General features: G+C 43.5%; 1 protein-coding gene across 2 annotated transcripts in view; it reads right to left on the reverse strand.

The window, feature by feature from the left end:
• The window catches only part of pik3r3b (phosphoinositide-3-kinase, regulatory subunit 3b (gamma)), a 249650-nt gene that overhangs the window by 14237 nt on the left and 213392 nt on the right, over positions 1 to 22021 (reverse strand). The window contains exon 1 of one of the 2 annotated variants that reach the window (XM_032525683.1): positions 3748 to 4233. The exons of the other annotated variant lie outside the window; for it this stretch is intronic. Within the exon in view, the coding sequence (XP_032381574.1) occupies positions 3748 to 3862 (115 nt within the window). The 5' untranslated portion in view covers positions 3863 to 4233. Of the gene's footprint in view, positions 1 to 3747; positions 4234 to 22021 lie in introns of those variants that run through there. 2 annotated transcript variants of the gene reach the window in all.

A 22021-nucleotide genomic window follows, 5' to 3' on the forward strand; every position in this document is an offset into this window, starting at 1 on the left:
CCTTAGTGGTCCCTGAATACTGTATCTGAAGTCTCTTTTATATAGACCTTAGTGGTCCCCTATACTGTATCTGAAGTCTCTTTTATATAGACCTTAGTGGTCCCTAATACTGTATTGAAGTCTCTTTATATACCTTAGTGTCCCAAACTGTATCTGAAATCTCTTTATGTAGACTTAGCTGTCCCCTATCTGTACCGAAATCCTTTATATAGACCTTGTGGTCCCTAATACGTGATTGAAGTCTTTTATATAGACCTTAGTGGTCCCCTATACGTATCTGAGTCTCTTTATATAGCCTTAGGGTCCCCTATACGGTATCTGAAGTCTCTTTATATGACCTTAGTGTCCCCTAATACTGTATCTGAAGTCCCTTTATATGACCTTATGTCCCTAATACTGTATCTGAAGTCTCTTTTATATAGACCTTAGGTGGTGCCCCTAATACTGTATCTGAAGTCTCTTTTATATAGACCTTAGTGGTCCCCTAATACGTATCTGAGTCTCTTTCCCAAAATTCAGCCTTGGTGCAGAATTACAGTCACTAGAGCCAGTCCCAAAAATTCTCTGGGGCGGGGAAAGCAGAGAAAGGGGAGGTAACCTTTCCCCTTATGACCTCATAAGGGGAAAGACTCCAGATCGGCCCATCTGAGCTTTCATTTTTCTCAAAGACAGAGCAGGATACCCAGGGCTCGGTTTACACCTATCACCATTTCTAGCCACTGGGGGGGCCATAGGCAGGCTGGGGGGGGGGGGGGGAACTCATATTAATGTTTAAAAAACCTCAATGGAATCGTCATGACAACCAGACCCGTCGTCATGTCAACCCGAACCGACAGCTGATGATTACGTTCTGTGTGTAAACCGGCTCCGACGTCGCCACTGAGCGTGTCGGTGATATCGACAGCAACAGCTGCTTCTGCATAAATTAGCCCCGTTTTATTAAATAAATGTAATAGTAAAGCTGTGGCAATTAATCACGATTTTAATTGCAATTACGACTTTGGCTCAGTCACAAATACACAGATTAAATCGTAAAAAAAAAGGAGAGTTAAAAGAAAGAAAGAAAAACAAAACGACTGTTATTTAAGTTAAATAATGAGCAAATGTTTTCAAAGGATCAATGAGTAATCATGTTAAGTAATGATAGATTTCAATAGTCAAAACATATGGAGATTTAGATATCTTCAATAATGGAGCAGTAAACCTGTGTGTGTGTGTGTGTGTGTGTGTGTGTGTGTGTGTGTGTGTGCGTAAAATTATGTGTCAAAAGCATTTCTTTGACCACTTGAAGGCAACTTGATGCTCTTGAAAAATGTGTTTCTCCAGAGTGATTGCACTCATGTAGAGTAATTGTTTTTAATCTGCTCCTCATTACTGGCTGAGACAGTGTGTGTTTATACACCACACACACACACACACACACACACACACACACACACACACACACACACACACACACAGTCATTGAAGCTTTCACGTTTCAATTCCAGTGTAATAAATATAATGAATGCCTGTAAGATACTAGTTGTTTTCTCTTCTCCAGATGCTTCTTCTTCACTTATCTCCTCAACCCTTTCATTATCCCTCCTTCCCTCCTTGCTTCCTTCCTTCCCTCCTTCCTTCCTTCCTACCTCCGTGTCACCCTCCCTTTGCCTCTTTCTCCCGTCTCTTCCAATTACATTTCAGTTACGTCAAGACAAAGACACTCAGCATACGTCGAGGCACTGACAAGCCGAGTGGAGACACACACACACACGCACACACACACACACACACACACACACACACACACACAGACAGTAAATGAATGGCACCAGGTGCTGTGTAAACCAAGGTCCAGCTGCACTTAAGTATGTGAATCACCAGCAAAGAGCCAGCGTGCTGCATTCACATCCCCGACTGCCTCTACTGTAGCTCCCACACGACGACTGTCAAATGGACAGAGGAGGACAGAGAGAGAGACAATCAATTCCTCTCTTGTTTAGCCCAAAGGAAAACAAGGAGTAAAATCTGGCTCAAGATACTGCACCAGCCCACTTCACTTCACTTCACTTGGACTTCAACATGCCACAAATTAAAAAATCAACAATGCACTACAGGGATGCATTAACTGACTAGAATAATGTAACAGTGCATGCAGCTGGTACAGGCTACTTCCTGGATACAGTCTGAATGACTATGATCTAAAAAAGGTTGAAATACTTTCTTTGATAAAGCCTCTTAACCTGAGGGTTTTTGTTGTTGTTGTTGTTGTTGCATTATCTCTCATACATGCCAGAGATGTGACATAATGCTGCACTTTGTGGCGGCTGCAGAATGTGGCAGTACATGTCAATAGATGAATGAGGGGAAGAGAAAAGGAGAGGAGAGGAAAAAGGGGACAGAGCTACCGGGCAAACTGCATTCAACAGCGCCTCCTGGAACCACAACGTCCCACATCTGCGCCATGATCCATTCAGCGCACCGAGGGGGGGAGAAAAGGGGCTGGGAAGGGGGGGGGGGGGGGCTGGGAGTCAAATGACACTGGCACAATTGCCGAGGAATGAATGAATGAATGAAAGACTGAATTAAACACATTTAAATCTGGATGACAGTTTGCTAGATAGAGGCACAAAGTCTTACACATGCGCGCCAGTGAATGGTTTTATGATTATGAAATTTTCGGGACCTTTTATTCCCGGTTTTGGTTTAATGGTCCAGCTAGGTCCCTTGGTTATCCGTGTCCCATCCCCCCCCCCCCCCCCCCCCCCCCCCCCTTTACCGTTGTCGGCACCAGGCAGAGCAAGAGCAAATTTCGGGAACAATGAAAAGGTTGATTTAGACTTTAAACGTGGAGTAAAACGTGCAGTAGGAAACTGTGCAAGGTAGTTGCACAATGTCATTTGCAAAAGAACTGCTGATGTTTATGCATTTGGCCAACGATTGTGGCTGCGATTTGTACCTTACGATTACATGCATCAACATTAGTTGCGTCCGCTCAGAAAATTCTCAGGATGCCTAACAGCCCGTCTGCTAAAACACATACTACTAAGAGTATTGTCTCTAAACACATACTACATAAGAGTATTGTCTCCTAAATAATCTCAAATACATAAGAGTATTGTCTCTAAACACATACTACATAAGAGTATTGTCTCTAAACACATACTACATAAGAGTATTGTCTCTAAACACATACTACATAAGAGTATTGTCTCTAAATATTACTATAGGTATGTCTAAGGTTTGGAGGCTGCAGCTTGTGTCACAGCCAGATAAGGTCACAGAATAAGACGTAAAGTAAAAGGAACATTTCCGCTAAAAACGGGATGCACCGGGGATGAAGAAACACAGTAAATTGGGTTTAAAGCGTTGTCATCGGTGTCGATAACTGCTATTACAGACGAAATTAAAGACAAAATGTCGCTAAATCCTGTTAAGTAAAGCTCAGGTTACCAGCTTCCCAGTAACGTTACAGCTCTAGCAGAATAGTGCTGTGTTAATGATAAAACTATAGCAGTAACGTCAATGACGCACAGCCGAAAACTGACAAAAATATCACCTTAAATGAGCAGAAAAATCCCCCCCAAAAAACGACCCAAATGTCGGTTAAGCCGGGGGTGGGGATGGGGGGGGGGGGGGGGGGTATGAGCAGCAGCAGCAGGATGTAACATTGAGCTTTAAAAACTTTCCACCAAACCAACCACTGCCTACACCTCCTCTCCAGCAAGCGCGAGCCCGTGCAGCATCACAGGGCTCCTTAATTACCTGGCGGCTGGTCCATTTCCAGGTAAAATATCAGCTCTGTGGAGTAGGGCATCATCACGTCCCTCCAGTCCTCCTCCTCACCGGCTTTCTCCGTTGTCCAGACTGTATTGTACATTGCTTCCGTGTGGCTTAACCTGACAATCTTTCTCCACAAATATGGAGAAAAAAAACCGAGCTTATAAAATGCAAACGGGTGTCCAAAAACTAACCGACGTTAATGCACATCTATCTACTTGAGACTTGTATCTGAATCCCTGCTTCAGACCGGTATAAATAGACGAACTGTGTACAGCAAGCACCGGGCTGCTCCCTCCGACATGATAATAAAGTTATTATCTTAGGGCTCTTCATTTATGCCCTCTATATGTGTATGTGTGTATAAAAGCGTCCTTAAACTATGGGAAAGTAGAAGCCAGCTCTACATTTCGGTCCCCTTCCTTCTCCTCCGCTGCAGCCGCCGGCCGGATACCTTCATTTTAAGAAGACCTCTGACAAGAGGAGGCTGGCAAAGGCTGACCACGGCTGGGACAAACCATTTCGCTGAGCCCTGCAGGGGTGTGCCAATTTAACATCCCTGGTGACACCCTTTAATTAAACACAAATAAATCCTCGGCGTAATAGATGATAACATGTACCATCACCGACTTTTCTAACATATGGTAGGAAATTATTCCACGCAGCCATTCTGCAGGTTTATTTCAATGCCACGTCCCCCCCCCCCCCCCCCCGACTTGGTTACCCCCTATCTTTCTCAGCCCCGCCCTCTGATCCGAGCCTCTGTGCGCAAGCGCAGAAGCCGAATTTGAAAGCCAATAGGGAAATAACTCCAGCCTCTGAAGAGCAATTTACAAATTCGCTGGTTTTCCAGTCAGATCCTCACCTCCCTCCTGATTGGCTATGTCTCTGCAAACTAGTGGCTCGCGCTACTGCTGCAGCCCCTTTTGGGATATGACATAACAAGTAGCTACCAAATATTCTTGACCCTTGTGTTGAATATCAACACTTATGTTGAGCTTTTTATCAATGTTTTTAACGTTTTTCTTACATTTTATTTCCCCTTTTTTTCATCACTTTTGATGCTTTTTTCGCCCCAATGTTTTGTCACTTTATTGACGTTTTCAACTTCAGCTTTCGGACTCAAACCTTTTTAAACTCGGTCTTGACTTGGACTCGACTAGCCCTGGTCTTGGACTTGTCTTGGACTCAACAAAGGTGGTCTTGCCTACAGCCCTGTCCACATTACTGATGATTATTAAAACTACTTATGCTATAAAAGCACCAATAGTCAACACTGCAATATCGCCGCAATATCGATATCGAGGTATTGGGTTAAACATCTAGTAATATTGGATTTTCTCCGTATGGCCCAGGCATGAGGAAGCAGTGTTGCTTTTTTTTGGACAGTGCACCTGCTTGTTCATTGACGGGGGATTATCCTGCTTTAGTCTTCTCTCTCTGTCTGGGTCTCCTTGGTTTGTAAGCATTTTACATCCTGACTTTTTGGGACGGGTCCCTTTAAATCTTAAAATTTCCTCTTTGCCTGTTTGTTTTTAGTGGAGTTAAAAAAAAAGAAGTTATTTTCTATCTGCTGAAGCCTGTTCTGGTGTGTTCTGCATGTGCAAACAAAATTGGGATCACATTAAGAAGATTAACTTTTTTTTTATTTTTTATTTATTTTTTTAAATATGGGCGTTTCTTTTTAATTAAAAAGGAAATTAAATTAAATTAACCTTTGCCCCTTTTTTACTCCCTCTCTCGGCTTCTATTCCGGTGCCAGGAGCAGAAAGTGGAGCACTTTTTTGAGATTTACATAAAAAAGAACAATGGTATCATCATAATCAGCTAGACCCCAAAGCCCCCGGTGGAGACCCAGACTGGCCCAGACCCCCAATCATCCACATGCTAATCTCCTGTTAACAGACTGATATCAATACAATATCTGTAGATAGGGGGGGGGGGGGGGGGGGGGGGCGCTGCTTACAGCTGCTCTGTCTGTCTATCTGTCTGCCTGGTGTCCTACTTCAGGGAGCGTCAATAAATACAAGGTCTGCTCCCCCAATCTGCTATCCATTCATGCTGTCCTCCCTTCCCCAGACACCCACTCATCCACCTACCCATCCATCCATCCATCCATTCGTCCATCCATCCATCCATCCATCCACCTACCCATCCATCCTTCCTTCCATCCATCCACCTACCCATCCACCTACCCATCCACCTACCCATCCACTACCCACCCCTCCATCCCATCATCCATCCATCAATCCATCTCACCCATCCACCCATCCATCCATCCATCCACTACTATCCATCCGTCCACCCATCACCCATCCACCAAACCCATCCATCCATCATCCATTCATCCCCCCCCTCCATCCATCCATCCACCATCCATCCACCTACTCATCCACGTCCACCCATCCACCCATCCATCCACCCATCCATCCATCCATCCATCCACCCATCCATCCATCCACCCCCACCTACTCATCCATCGTCCACCCATCCACCCATCCATCCACCCAAACCATCCATCCATTCACCCATCCGTCCATCCATCCACCCACCCATCCGTCCATCCATCCATTCCCCCAATCCATCACCCATCCACCCTCCATCCTCCATCATCCACCCACCCATCCATCCATCCACCATCCATCCACATACTCATCCATCCGTCCACCCATCCCCCATCCATCCATCCACCCATCCATCCATTCATCCATCCGTCCATCCATCCACCTACCCATCTCCATCCACCTTTCACCCATCCACCCGTCATCCGTCCATCCATCCACCCATCCATCCATCCATCATCCACCATCCATCCACCCATAAATCCATCCATCCATCCATCCATCCATCCATCATCCATCCGTCCAATCCCTAAACTTGTCTGTGTCTTCTGTCCATCACAAGAGAAGAACAGGAGCAGGATGGAGGGTCCTTTTGCCTAAATATTAAAATAAAATAAAATAGAAGGGGGGCTGAGAAGAATGTGAATGCATGTGTGTATGTGTGTGTGTGTGTGTGCGTGTGTGTGTGGTTGTGTGTGTGGTTGTGTGAATGCATGTGTGTATGTGTGTGTTGTGGTGTGCGTTGTGGGGGTGGTTGGGGTGTGCGTGTGTGTGTGGGTTGTGTCACAGATGGCTGTGCCGGACACACAGCCAAAGTGTGTCAAACGGGTTTTTAATTGCTGCTGTCGCTTGTGTGGTGTGTGTGGTGTGTGTGTGTGTGTGTGTGGCCAGGCAGATGGATCCCCAACATGACACGGAACTGACTGCCGTTGTCTTACAAAGAGAAAAAGACAGAGGAAGCGGGGAGGGGGGGGGGGGGGGTAATGGGACCAGCAGTATTAATCTGCGCTGTCCCCGGCAATCAGCACACTGTTACCATTTAACCTTCTTAACAATGGAGCCGATTGGCATCAAGTGGCCTATTTATATCAGCGTGTGCACATGAAGCACGGTCACGTATGAATCAACCCCTTCGGATGAAACTTCAAAATCGAGTTATGGATGTTGTCATCCATTGGTTTTCGGGGCTTTTTGAATATCAGCATAATAAAAAAAAAATTTCTGAATGAAGAAATACAGTGAAAACACCCAACAAAAGATGGGAAATTTAACTAAAAGATTGGAAATCTTGGCAAAGTGACTCGTAGAAAACAAGTGGATTTAATGTTGATGTTATGGAACCTGCTTGATTTTTGTACCGCTGTCACATGTTTCACGTGACTCCACTCTGCCAAAAAGACTAAAATTATAAAGGAAAGGTACCACATGTTAACTAATTGAAATAACACCAGTTATTACCCATTTAAAACTTGCCGGTTGGGAACTTCTTTGGCTTCTGGTCATCCAAACAACTTCACTCTGCACTGAGCTTTCGTGGGTCCTGAGTATATTGTAGATACGCACTTCAAGGGACCTTTACTTTGCCGTAAATATTGCCGAATGTCCCTAACATAAGCCGGATATCCATCACCTTGTGCTTGGCTCCGACTGATTTATGGCGACTGTCGGTGCACGATCCGTCCTGCCCATGTGCAAGATGTTCGCACATGGGCAGATGATGTCTTGATGAACGCGGATTTACGACACTGCGAGATCTGTTCCCATAGACAGTTAAAGAAAGTCTGTTCGCCTCCTCCTACAACAGCTAATGTGGCTAACCGCTAGCTGAGACAGCATGTAAAAGACCCCCAAAACTGAATATAGCCGTTACAATCACTCAATACTTGTCTTTATTATTACTGTAACGTCTTAATTTAGCTGGAGCTGCTTTTCCCGCTGTTTAGTTTGAGTCGCGTTACTTTAGGCTGAATCACGCTGCCAGCTAGCGGTTAGCCGAATTAGTCAAGACTGAGTCCAAAAAGGTTTGAGTCTGAGTCAAGTCGAGTCCAAGACCAGGACTAGTCAAGTCCAAGACAAGGCCAAGTCTAAAAAGGTTTGAGTAGGAGTTAAGTCGAGTCCAAGACCAGGACTAGTCAAGTCCAAGACAAGACCGAGTCCAAAAAGGTTTGAGTCCGAGTCTAGACCGAGTCCAGGACAGAATAAAGGTCTTATGCATGACAGTATCAAGACAATCATTTTGGGTTTCCCTTTCCCTCCAATATTATAATCAACATAATAAAGACACCTGGACTCGGTCCAGACCAGAAGCCATATTGGGGCAAGACCAGTGGCCGAGACCGAGACAAGTCCGAGACCATAGAAAAACGGTTACTCGCTCCAAGACCGGACTCGAGTACTACAGCCCTGTGACATAGTTGTGTCCCCTCGAGCAGTGGTTCTCAGACTTTATTCAGGAATTATGGATGACTGATTTTGTTTTTTTACTTAAAGTAACATTTAGACGAAAAAACCTCCCCAGGAGTTTTCACATCTTTTGCCAACAGCCTGCTTTCTGGGACGAGGCTAGGAACGAAAGCATCCAGGAACCAAAATGATTACATAAGGAGAGGCTTAAGATGTCAGGTCTCTCTTTCTTTATCTTCTCTTGAATGCACAGTCAAGCGACAGAGAGCGAGCTCTGTATACCCAGCCTGCTGTTCAGCGGTTTTAACAGGCTGTAGCAGGCTGCAGACAGACAGACAGACAGACGGACGGACAGAAGACAGACAGACAGACAACAGACAGACAGACGGCAGAAAAGACAGACAGGCAGGGCAGGCAGACAGACAGACAGACAGACAACAGGCAGACGACAGACGACAGACAGGCCCGCAGACAGACAGGCAGACAGGCAGACAGACAGGGAGGGTGGCAGACAGACAGCAGACAGACAGACAGGAGACGAAACAGACAGACAGATAGACAGACAGACAGGCAGACAAAGGGAGACAGGCAGACAGACAGGCAGACAGGCAGGCAGACAGACAGACAGGCAGACAGGCGGACGGGCGGACGGACGGACGGACAGGCAGACCAGACAGACAGACAGACAGCAGACAAACAACAGACAGACAGACAGAGACAGACAGACAGACAGTCAGACAGACAGACAGGCAGGCAGACAGACAGACAGACAGATAGACAGACGACAGGCAGACAGGCAGACAGACAGACGACGGCAGACACAGACGGCAGACAGGACGGACGGACGGACGACAGGCAGACAGACAGACAGACAGACAGGCAGACAACAAGACAGACAGACAGACAGACAGACAGGCAGGCAGACAGACAGACAGGCAGGCAGACGACAGACAGACAGGCAGGCAGACAGAAGGCAGCAACAACAGAGGCAGGCAGGCAGACAGCAGCAGCAACAGACAGACAGCAGGCAGACAGCAACAGGCAGGCAGGCAGGCAGACAGGCAGGCAGCAGACAGACAGGCAGGCAGACAGACAGACAGGCAGGCAGACACAGACAGACAGATAGACAGACAGACAGACAGACAGACAGGCAGACAGACAGACACTTCTTTCATTGTAGTTAGCCTAATGCCATGTATGGTGGATCAATAGTATGGGGTGATGGACCAGTCTTCATGCTAAGCTAGGCTAACCATGTCCTGACTCTAGCTCTGTGCTTCACACACAGACATGAGATCGATTTCCATCTTCTCATCTTCCTTTCAAAAGCAAAGCAAATGAGCATTTTCTTTCTTTACCTTGGGGAACTACCCGGCCGAATAGGTTCACACATCAATAATTTAGCACTCAGGATGGCACCGTTGTTCAGAACTTCTACTTTAATACGTTTTACTGATAAAATGTCCGTATTTTTTTTACTGAAAACAAACAAACTGACTGAGAAACCGGACTGAATTTAGGTTTCTGCATTTTTTTTTTACATTATGGTTTCCACTCGTAAAATACTTCTTTCCTGTTTGTGTTTGCAGGTGAGAATTTGGGAGAAGAACGTGCGTGTGAGTGTTGCATGAGGAGAGAGAGAGAGAGAGAGAGAGAGAGAGAGAGAGAGAAGCTCAGGTGATCTTCTGGGAATCAGGTGTTGAGTTTGCCATTTCGGTTGCCATAGAGACCAAAACGGCCTTCTTTTAAAGGGAAAGACAAAGGTGTCGTCTGAAAGCTCATATGGCATGCCACCCACTGATTTAATGCACCAAGAAGCACAAATCCATGCACACACAAAGTTTTATTTTCTACACAAATGTCACCTTAATGTAAATAAATGGATTTTTTACACATTGTGCGATAACACAAATATCCTGCATCTGTCCCCCAAATTCATCTTAATATTGTAGATATGTAGATGTGCTGTATTTTATTAAGCGCTTTTCTAGTCTTAACAACTACTTAAAGCACTTTTACATCATGCAGGAACCATTCACGAATACATATGTGTAAAAGAGACTTCAATCAGTATAGGGGACCACTAAGGTCTATATAAAAGAGACTTCAGATACAGTATTAGGGACCACTAAGGTCTTATAAAAGAGACTTCGATACAGTATTTGGGACCACTAAGGTCTATATAAAAGAGACTTCAGATACAGTATTTGGGGACCACTAAGGTCTATATAAAGAGACTTCAGATACAGTATTAGGGGACCACTAAGGTCCATATAAAGAGACTTCAGATACAGTATTAGGGACCACTAAGGTCTATAAAAAGACTTCAGATACATATTAGGGGCCACTAAGGTCTATATAAAGAGACTTCAGATACAGTATTAGGGGACCACTAAGGTCTATATAAAGAGACTTCAGATACGTGTTAGGGACCACTAAGGTCTATATAAAGAGACTTCAGATACAGTATTAGGGGACCACTAAGATCTATATAAAAGAGACTTCAGATACAGTATTAGGGACCACTAAGGTCTATATAAAAAGACTTCAGATACAGTATTAGGGGACCACTAAGGTCTATATAAAAGACACTTCAGATACAGTATCAGGGACCATGTCATGGGACCCTTAACAACTACTCAAAGCACTTTTACATAGTACAGGAACCATTCACCATTCACACACATTCATACACTGTGGCCGATAAACACTCACACACACACTCAGGGTTCAGTGTCTTGCCCAGGGACACTTTGACATGGGACTACAGGGCCAGGACTTGAACCACCAACCTTCCAATTGGCTCTACCACCGAGCCACAGCCGCCCATAATCTTCACAAAGTCAAGCATCTTTCCCAGAATTCAACATAAAGTCGTTTGAGGTTGTTTGAACAACGTTTTGGCCATGAAGCTTATATTTGACTTCACGGACCCACCTGTTTGTCTATCAGGGTTTTGTCTACCGCGCCTCAGTCTGGAAGATTATATTTAGATTGTGAAAAAGCAGACATAGTTTCAGAGATAACCGATGTCTAAATGTGGCCCTGGAGCTCGTCTGAGTAAAAAACTTCAACTGCTGCTGTCGGTCCACAAGAACAAGCAGTTCAGTAAACTAGATGTAACCCACGTTTCCGTGTGTGTCCATGCGTGCCTGTTTGTGTGTGTGTGTGTGTGCGTGCGTGCCTGTGTGTGTGTGTGTGAATATGTTTGTGTGTGTGTGTGTGTGTGTGTGCGTGCGTGCCTGTGTGTGTGTGTGTGAATATGTGTGTGTGTGTGTGGTGTGTGTGTGTGTGTGTGTGTGTGTGTGTGTGTCGTGCGTGCCTGTGTGTGTGTGTGTGAATATGTGTGTGTGTGTGTGTGTGTGTGTGTGCGTGCGTGCCTGTGTGTGTGTGTGGACAAGGTTTCTGCCTGTTGGAACAAGCATTTCCCTAAACTAGATGTAACCCGCGTTTCGGTGTGCGTGTGTGTGTGTGTGCCTGCGTGTGTGTGTGTGTGAGTGTGTGTGTATGTGTGTGTGAGTGTTTGCGTGCCTGTGTGTGTGTGTTGTGTGTGTGTGTGTGTGGACAAAGGTTTGTGCCTGTTGGAACCAGCAGTCAGTAAACTAGATGTAACCCGCGTTTCCATGTGTGTGTGGGTGCGCGCGTGTGTGTGTGTGTGTGTGTGGTGTGTGTGTGCGTGCCTGTGTCTGTGGTGTGTGTGTGTGTGTGTAGACAAAGGTTTGTGCCTGTTGGGCATTGTCGAAGGCCATTCAAGGCCCCCTGGCCCTAAGCAATGTTCCAAAAAGCACATCAATCATTTAAAACAGGAACAAATCATTGATTTTTTTTTTTTTTTTGCAGCAGCGCATTGTCCTTTGAGAATGAGATAGAAAACCAGATGCCGCGGGCACGCGGGACACAATGAACGGAGCTATCGGGGACCCTCGAAAACCTGGGAAACACAGGTTATCGGCATCAATGTGTGGTGTGAAGAAGGGGAAAACTAAACGTTTCAGTAACAACGATGGACTTTAGACATAAGTGTCTCGCGACAGATGTTGGCTGTTCTGTTCAACAGAGGAGGCTCCGGGAACAAAGACAGAAAGAAACAGGGGAGCTGCCCAAGATGGAAAAATATAAAGAGAGAGGACACTCAATGGTAGATAGAGGATAGATAGATAGATAAAAGATAGATAGATAGATGGATGATAGATGGGGGATAGATGATAGATAGATAGATAAATGATATGGAGATGGATAGATAGTAGATAGAAGATAGTAGATAATAGATAGATAGATAGATAGATAGTAGATGATAGACAGAAGATGATGATAGATGGATAGATAGAGTGGAGATAGATAGATAGATAAAATAGATCGATGGATAGATAGATGGGATGGAGATAGATGATAGATAGGATAGATAGATAGAAGTAGATACATAGATATCCAGATAGATAGATAGTTTAGATAGATAGATAGATAGATAGATAGATAGATAGAAGATAGATAGATAGATAGATAGATAGATAGATAGATAGATAGATAATGATAGATAGATAGATGGATAGATAGATAGATAGATAGATAGATAGATAAATAGATAGGAGATAGATGAAGATAGATAGATAGAAGACAGATAGATAGATAATAGAGGGTAGATAGATGGGAGATAGATAGATAGATAGATAGATAGATAGATAGTTTAGATGTGGATGGAGAAGATAGATAGATAGAAGATAGATAGATAGATAGATAGATAGATAGATAGATATAGATAGATTGGTTTTCACCCCCCCCCACAGCACAAAACGGTCCCCCCAATGCCCCCTTTGGGTCTCCCATTCCCGGGCCCCTGCAACCTTGACGTGCATTTTGATTTCACCCTCTACCTTGAGCCCATGTCATTAAAACCTCCTACCTTCACCTGAGCAACATCGCCCCCCTACCAACCCTCACGGTCCCTCAGATCCACCTCAGCCGGTCTCCTCTCCATCCCCCAAGTGTCCAACCTCCGCAGTTTTGGGGACAGATCTTTCTCCAGGGCAGCGCCCAGGTTCTGGAACTCCCTCCCCCCCAAGAGATCTGCGGCTCTGATTCCTTCACCATCTTTTACAGTCCCGCCTCAAGACCCAACTCTTACCTCTGCCTAGCCATAGCACCCCCCCCTCCCCCTCCCTTTTCATCTGGACCTGAATCTTCCTACAGGTGGAAGATAGCAGTCTGCCAGAACCAGGAACATTTGATTGTTGATTATTACATAACTGCTATATTTATGCTGGGATCGTTTATCTGTTAAAAAAAAAAAATCATTATTATTTTAATTTTTTCTTCTGTAAATGTCTATATTGTGTCGACGGTAAATTGAGTTTTCAGTTGGTTTATTATCTGCTGTATGTTTATTGTTCTCGTTCCCGCTCAGAAAAGCTGTCAGTAGTTTTTTTGGGGTTCCCCATTTCACTCGGCCTGGATATGATCATCGTACCTCATGAAAATGTGTTTAACCCTCGTGTTGGATTCCTGTCAAAATTGAAAATCAACACTTTTTCTCATGTTTTTGTCCCTTTTTTTCAACACTTGACGTTTTTTTCCAATGCTTGTCACTTTTTTTTGACGTTTTCAACTAACTTATTAACTTTAGTTTTACAGGTATTTTTAGAATTTATGGTCAATAAACCTCATTTATAGGAAATTACACCTAATGTTTGAGTTAGAAAAGCAGAAATTATGAATTATTGAGACTAAAATTTAAAAGGGAAAAGATGGTTTATGATAATACAGACTGGAATATGTCAACTTTTACTCAATACTATTTCAACAACACTTTCCCTTTGTTTTACAATGCTATAAAAAATAATAAGACCCAAAATTAATGAAAATAGAGATTTGTACTTTGGGAAAGAGCGTTGGAATCAATCATGTTATTTGGGGGAATTATATATCATATATGTGTTATATATGATACATATGAGGATGTGTGAAACAAAACAACGCATATTCTCTTGTTTTTTTTCACAAGATTGTTTTTTTGTGCACTGTCCCTGTCTTGAAATAAGTAAATAAATAAATTACAAATTGTTTTGTGTGGTTTTGTATCTACCTTGCACTGGAAAGCCACTTTGGGTCCTTGCAAAGCGCTATGCAAATTCAATTTTTTATCAATATTATCAATATTATTATTATTATTATTATTAACCTAAGCGGTCACAATTGAATTCATTGGGTTAAATCCAGCTACTAGCTAACGGTAATCCAAAAAAAAAGAGTCCGAAATGAGGCATCCAATTTTTTGTTCTTATGCGGTCCCCAAACTTAACCTTCACCCAACATCTCTTAGACCACTGATTCCCAAAGGGGGGGTCGGGACCCACAGGGGGGTCGCGAGCCAGAGAGGGGGGGTCGCAAGTTGATTTCCAGAAATAAAATAATTTAAAAATGATTAGAAATAGACGATGTTAGCCATGATTTTAACACAAGATAAAGCTGTCGTGTTATTTTGTGTTGTCAATACGCTCGTGTTTGGAGACGCCTATAGTGCGTGTGCCGTCGCGCGCAATGTTTATATACATTATAATGGGGGGGGGGAGGGGGGGGGTCGAGAGTCACTTGCACCGTTACTTTGGGGGTCGTGGGCTGAAAGTTTTGGGAACCCTGGCTTGGAGCACCTTTAAAAGAACAGAATTGGACATTGAGGCCTTCATTGTGGGGGGTGGGGGGGGGGGGGGGGATCCGTCTGTGTGACTGTGCTGTAATAAAACAGTGATTCAGAAAGAGACACAACAGAATAGTGTTGTAAATCTCCCTGACGCAGGTATAGTGTCAGGGAGTCACTACTGTCCCATCTATCAGCCCCTGAGCATGTGGCGAAACCGGCTTTTTTGTTTTTTCTTTCAAAAGGAACCCCCCCCCGATTGAGCATGTGCTGTCATGGGAGAAACCCAAGCAGCAGACTGAGGAGGAGGAGGAGGAGGAGGAGGAGGAGGAGATCCTCGTCTGCTCGGCTGCAGTGCTAGACCGAAGCAAACGATCCCAGAGAGACAAAAAAGAAGACGCCAGAGGAGGAGAGGATGGGAAGTGGAGTTCCATTTGTCCCGAAGTTTTTAGTCGGGACATGTTTGTCTCGTGGAAATAAGAGTCCCTAAATATATGAGTGTGTGTGTGGGAGGATGTTTGACTGTACAGTGGTGATGAGGCTCCGTTTGCTCTATTTCGGGGCTTATTATCCACGGCCCCCGGTGCTTTGCATATTTCGTCTGCCGCTGCAATAACTAGAGTGGAAAGTACAATTCAACTGGAGACACAAATAGGCTGCTAAACATAGACATTGATGGAGTGGGGTCTCACACACACAGACACACACACACACACACACACACACACACACACACACAGTTACATAATATGGAACACTTTTACATATATTATGAATAAGCGTTTTTTGGGAAAACGGTGCCCACATCCCTGCTACAACGATAGTTGAAATGCACAATGGGACTGAACCTTTGTGTTCTCTTGTTGTTTGCAACATTAGATTTTCTGTTGCTGTCAATGTGGCGACATTCAACACGCATGAGACACCAGGTCTACAGACTCATGTTTCCTCAAAAGATACCAAACACATCGGACGCAATTTTGCGAGAAAAGTGTGAAAAATGATGCAAAAAAAAAAAATCTAGAATATTTCAACCATCCTCCAAAACCACACGACGATGCTAATACACATAAGTGTTAATTAGGAAATCAACGTTATCTCTGAACCAGAGAATGTAACGGTTGTGAAACTGTCACATTTTGGTTAGGCTTAGTCACAAAAAACTACTTAGTTACATGTTTAGATACCAACACTACTTAACCCGTATGTTGTCCTCCCTTTAACCATGAACTTGTCCTTTTTTGTGCTTTTTGGGGATTTTTTTTGTCACTTTTTCCAATTTTCGGCACTTTAAAAAAAAAACCTGAGCTGGTTTAATAACAGGTTTTACACTTATTCTTGGAATGCATGGCAACAAACCTCATTTATATCAAATTATACATACGTTTTTAGTTAAAAAGGCAGAAATTATGAATTATTTTGACTAATAGTTGAGATCAGAGGATGTTGAGATAGATCTCAGATTGGTAGATGTCAGAGTTTAGTCCGGATACTGATTGGAAACCATCAAAAAAAATGCTATAAGATTAAATAAAACACCCTAAAATTCAATTAAGGTAATAATTAATTTTACTTGAAGAATGTTGTACGGAATCATCCATGTTATTTTTGGGCAATTTGGTTGAAAGAAATCCAAATTTCTGATAAAAAAGGGGTAAATTTGACCCGAGAATAACACAAGAGTTAAAGAGCCCATATTCTGCTCATTTTTGGGGTTCACAACTGTATTTTGAAGTTGTACCAGAATAGGTTTCCATGGTTTCATTTTCTAAAAACACCATATTCTTGTAGTACTACACATTGCTGCAGGTCCTGTTTCCACCCTGTGTGTCTAGGTCTCTGTTTTATCTCCAGAGTGAGACATCTCACTTCTATACTATCTTTGTTGGGAGCTGCACATGCTCAGTAGCTCGGTAAGATCCATCAGCTGATAACTCTTTCTCCAGCTTTGGTCAGTCCAAGGCAGGATCAGCTGGGGGACTTCTTCTAGACCAGGGACACTTGTGGAATACCTGTAGAACAGGGACAGGAAGTAGTTCTTTTGGAGATTATGGTCCATGGTGTGTGTTGTGGCAGTGTTTTTCCATTGAGAACGAGCTATTATGCTAGCGCTAGCATGTGCTCCGGTTAGCCACCTCGTCTCTAGTGACGTAGAAAGCCGTGCAGATGTTGACCAGCTCACACGGAGACTGAAGACAGAGGACGTTCAGAAACCGGATCTCACTCAGAGCAGCATGGGTAGTTTTTTTTTCCAAGTTTGAATGCGTGTGAAAGCACCAGAGACACAAAATAACGCCTCAAATCCCAGAAAAACGGATTTTTTTGTAATATGGGCACTTTAAATCTTTAGTGCATAACTTGCGGATATTAATGAACGTCTGTTACATCCAAGCCAAATGAGTTGCTACACAGCTAAATAAGATTATCAGCTCCACACAACTCTCTCTCTATGTCTCAGTATGACTACATGTTCAGATGATTGGGGCGTCTAGTGCATCCATGAGCAGTGCTGGGTTTCAACAATCAGCTGAACAAAAGTGTTAATGACAGTTATGTGTGCTGTTGTATTTCTACCTTTGTAGAACTTTAAGCTTCAACGTACATGTTCAACGTATCAATTGCTCTGCAAAGGGCTGAACCAGGGTGAAGAACCAGGATGAGGTAACAAAATGTCTTCTGTCACAGAGGGTCCTCGCAGGTATGGAATTGTATGTGTGTGTGTGTGTGTGGTGTGTGTGTGTGTGTGTGTGTGTGGGGGGGGGGGGGGGGGAAACATGCAGTCTGGGCAGTGGGGCGAGCCACTGCGTGAGACAGCAGAGGGGCCATACTTTATTGGACCTATGGCCGCTGAAGAACCGCTGCTATGTGAAGGGTACAAAACCATCCCCTTTTCACTGATGTCACCTTAAAAAAAGGGTAAACCGAAATAAACGGAAGGGCCACAAATGCAATTTGATTTAAATCCAAAACTCAAAGTTGGGCCTTTTTGGACTTTGGCGTCCTGTAAATAGGGCCTGCTTTGTTTTAATAATAAATATCAAAAGTTTTGGTTTTTTGTGTGTGAGAACTCCCCGAAAAGTTACTTTGCACAACGGGTTTTTGGGGTTCACACGGGCTGTAATAAAAAACCCTCCTAGATGGGAAAAAAAAAAGTTTTAATATGTTTGACAACAAAGTCAACTTTTTTCTGCATGGAATAGATTCACAAAGTGAAAAAGCCCAACGAGGATCCTATCAGACTCAGCTGCTCTGATGTTTCTGCATCAATGATACTTTCACATCAGAATCAATCGAATCAGAAATACTTTATTGATCCCGAAGGAAACTCGTGTGTTGTAGTTGCACAATATATAATAATGTAGAAATACAAGAAATAAAGAAATATAAGAATTTAAGAAATCAAGGAATTGGATCGTAGTCGGGCATTAGTTGCTTGCGCGACGGTGCCATGGCTTTCAAAATTCTCCCACTCGCATATTTGGAGAGTGTAGTAAGTTGTGACTTAGTGTCTGGAAGTCACACACGTAATAGACACCAAAAAAAAGACGTTGTAAAAGAAACAAAAAGACAATTAAAGTTAAAGTAAGAAGACTGAAGACGAGCAACTACAACAGTCTGCATGCACTGTTGGCGCATGCGCACTAACGCATCATGTGTACTATTGCATCACTAGCTGGTCTCTGTCGGTACTACTACCCTAAACCAGCTGGTCTCTGTCGGGGTACTACTACCCTAAAACCATTGAGCTCCTGTACAAAAAGGCACTAAGACTCTGGATAAAAACCTTTCTCTTATCATCATTGCAATCGTAGAGAAATATAACTTACTGAGTTTTGATAGTTATTGTAATTTTCTTCACTATGCTTAATTTGTAAAGTACTTCATGGGCCGGCACCACCTTCATTGCTGGAGTTTATTAAATTTAGACACACTCGGATCACAAGAGCTGTTGTAAAAGGGACTGTGAGGTTCCTTCATAAAAACCTCATTCAGTCATAATGCACTCTCTATTAAAGGCAGTGCATTATGGACACACTTCCTCCAACTATAAGGGAGCGTCCTGCTCTGGCCTCCTTTAAGAGCCAGGTGAAGCTGTGGCTTAGAGCTAACCAAACATGTATCCACCGCTAACTTGTTTTTGTTTTGTTTTTACTAATGAATTGTCCCGTTGTTGTTTTGTTTTTTGTTTTTCTCCTCTTTTTTCTATTTGTTTCTTCTTGATTTTATGTATTAAATGCTACTATCCTGTGTCTTTTTTTAACTGTAACTCCAACCTGCCTATTGGACTGCAGATGGAAATTAGCCCTTGGGCTACAATCTGGCACATTTACGTGTACTGTTGTGCAGGTTCATCAATGTGCATTGTCCTGAATTAATAAATAAATAAATAAATAAATAAATAAATAAATGTCCCCCACCCCCCCCCAAAATGGACTTACCATCTCCAACAGAAAACACTGTTCGCAAAACTGCTCCAAACAGCTCTATTGTGTATACATACTGTATATAGCGACATATAACGTGTGAGTATAAGGGCGTGCATGCAGCATCCTGCACCCGTCTCACAAGTCACCTTTCGCCAACTCAATACTACCGACTGCTGCTGGTGAGCCAGACACCTCAACGATCTAAGGAGCTAACGAGTTGCCTAATTTTGTAGGATATCATGTGCACACATTTTTTGTACGATATCATGCAAACCCGTGCATGAGACTGCACTGAGTGGATTAAATTCCTCTCCTGGCCCTGACGGATCCGGTCCACCTGTGCAAACTCCGGCTGTCTCAGTCAAAGTGCAGGCAGACAGGCAGAAGTAAAGACTCACAGCAACTAAAAGGATTTGAATTAATTATTGAAAACGTCTTGCTGAGAAACTTGTGTTTGTGTCTTTGCAGTCTGCTGTCGCCGTCTACTGTAATGCAGCTAATTTAAGTCTTACTACGCGTGCATATATAACCCTAATGCTAAGGAAAGTGCAATTTTCTCCAATAAAAGGCTGACTTCAGAACAGGAACCTCTCAGGATCCTTCGGACCTGCAACCTTTTTGTGATATGGAAGTGCGAGTACATCGAGTCGTTAGGCTTTTGATGGGAAACAGAAGGAATTCAGTTGCTATAGCTACAGTATATGATGTGTGATTATTTTACTCAGCTGGAAAAGTCACGTTGGAGATAATAATTACAAGATCAGGAATAAAAGTAATACAGTTTTGTGAAGGTAAGGTTTTGAAAAAAAAAGGCAATTTTAACCAGGGCTGTAGTACTCGAGTCCGGACTCAAGACCGTTTTTCTGTGGTCTCGGAATTGTCTTGGGTCTCGCTAGTATTTGGACTCGGACTTGTCTCGGTCTCAGCCACTGGTCTTGCCCAATATGGCTTTTGGTCTGGACCGAGTCCAGGTGTCTTTAATATGTTGATAATTGTATTGGAGGGAAAATGAAACCCAAAATGATTGTCTTGATACTGTCAAGCATAAGACCTTTATTTCTGTCCTGGACTCGGTCTTGACTCAGACTCAAACCTTTTTGGACTTGGTCTCGTCTTGGACTCAAACCTTTTTGGACTTGGTCTCATCTCGGACTCAAACTTTTTTGGACTTGGTCTCGTCTTGGACTCAAACCTTTTTGGACTTGGTCTCGTCTTGGACTCAAACCTTTTTGGACTTGGTCTCGTCTCGGACTCAAACTTTTTTGGACTTGGTCTCGTCTTGGATTCAAACCTTTTTGGACTTGGTCTCGTCTTGGACTCAAACTTTTTTGGACTTGGTCTCGTCTCGGACTCAAACTTTTTTGGACTTGGTCTCGTCTTGGACTAAAAACCTTTTTGGACTTGGTCTCGCTTGGCCCCAAATTTTTTTGGACTTGGGTTCGCTCGGACTCAAATTTTTTTTGGATTTGGGTCCGTCTTGGACTCAAACCTTTTTTGCTGGCTCGTCGGGTTCAAACCTTTTTTGGACTGTCTCGTCTGGGACCAAACTTTTTGGACGGGGTCTCATTTTGGCCCAAAACTTTTTGGATTTGGTCCGTTTGGGCCCAAAACTTTTTTGACTTTGGCTCCTTGGATAAAACCTTTTTTTGGTTTGTCTCGTCTTGACTCAAACCTTATGGTTTGGTCTCGTTTTGGGACTCAACCTTTTGGATTTGGGTCTCGCCCGGGCCCAAAAATTTTTTGGGATTTGGGTCTCGCTTGGCCCAAAAACCTTTTTTTGGGACTTCTTATTTGTACTCGCCTAGTCCGGGTTTGGGCTTGTCTTGATTCGAAAAAGGTGGTTTTTCCTACACCCTGATTTACCAAGTAAAAATGTTATTGCTCCTACTTCAAAACTCTAGACGCATGTTGCTGAGCGGAGTTCCACTCTTTGCTTTTTTGATGCCCTCGATTTCTCGTCCTGGGAAAACTCAGTTGTTTTTTCCCCCTCGGCTCGGGTTTTTTCCCCGGGAACAGGACGCTCGGGGAGGGGACGGGGAGACGGACTTGGGGCAACAAAACACCGGCCGCTTTCGGAAACCCTGCGCAGCTGAAGGGTCGAACAGCAAATCGATCAGCCGATTTCATATGACTTTTTAAAGGGAAATTGGGACGTCCGTCCCCAACAAAATTTTCCGTTGCCCCTCCCCAGGACTTTTTTTGTTGTAAATACCCCAAAATGTTTCTCGGGTTTGTCTTTTTTCGACCAATTCTTTTTTTTGAAAGTTTCCCAAAAGGGAAAGAAAAAACGGCCAAAAAACTAAAAAAAAAGGCAGTAAAGAAGGGATACGTAAATTTTTTGCCCTGGCTGTTGGGCACAAAAACATGTTAGTTTTACACTTCATTTTGTTTCAACTATTTTATCTTGAGTTACTTGTTGTTCCGTTTTTATTTTTGGGGAGGTTAGAAAAAACTTG

This window comes from Etheostoma spectabile, chromosome 9 (genome assembly GCF_008692095.1).
Source record: "Etheostoma spectabile isolate EspeVRDwgs_2016 chromosome 9, UIUC_Espe_1.0, whole genome shotgun sequence".
Taxonomy (NCBI): domain Eukaryota; kingdom Metazoa; phylum Chordata; class Actinopteri; order Perciformes; family Percidae; genus Etheostoma; species Etheostoma spectabile.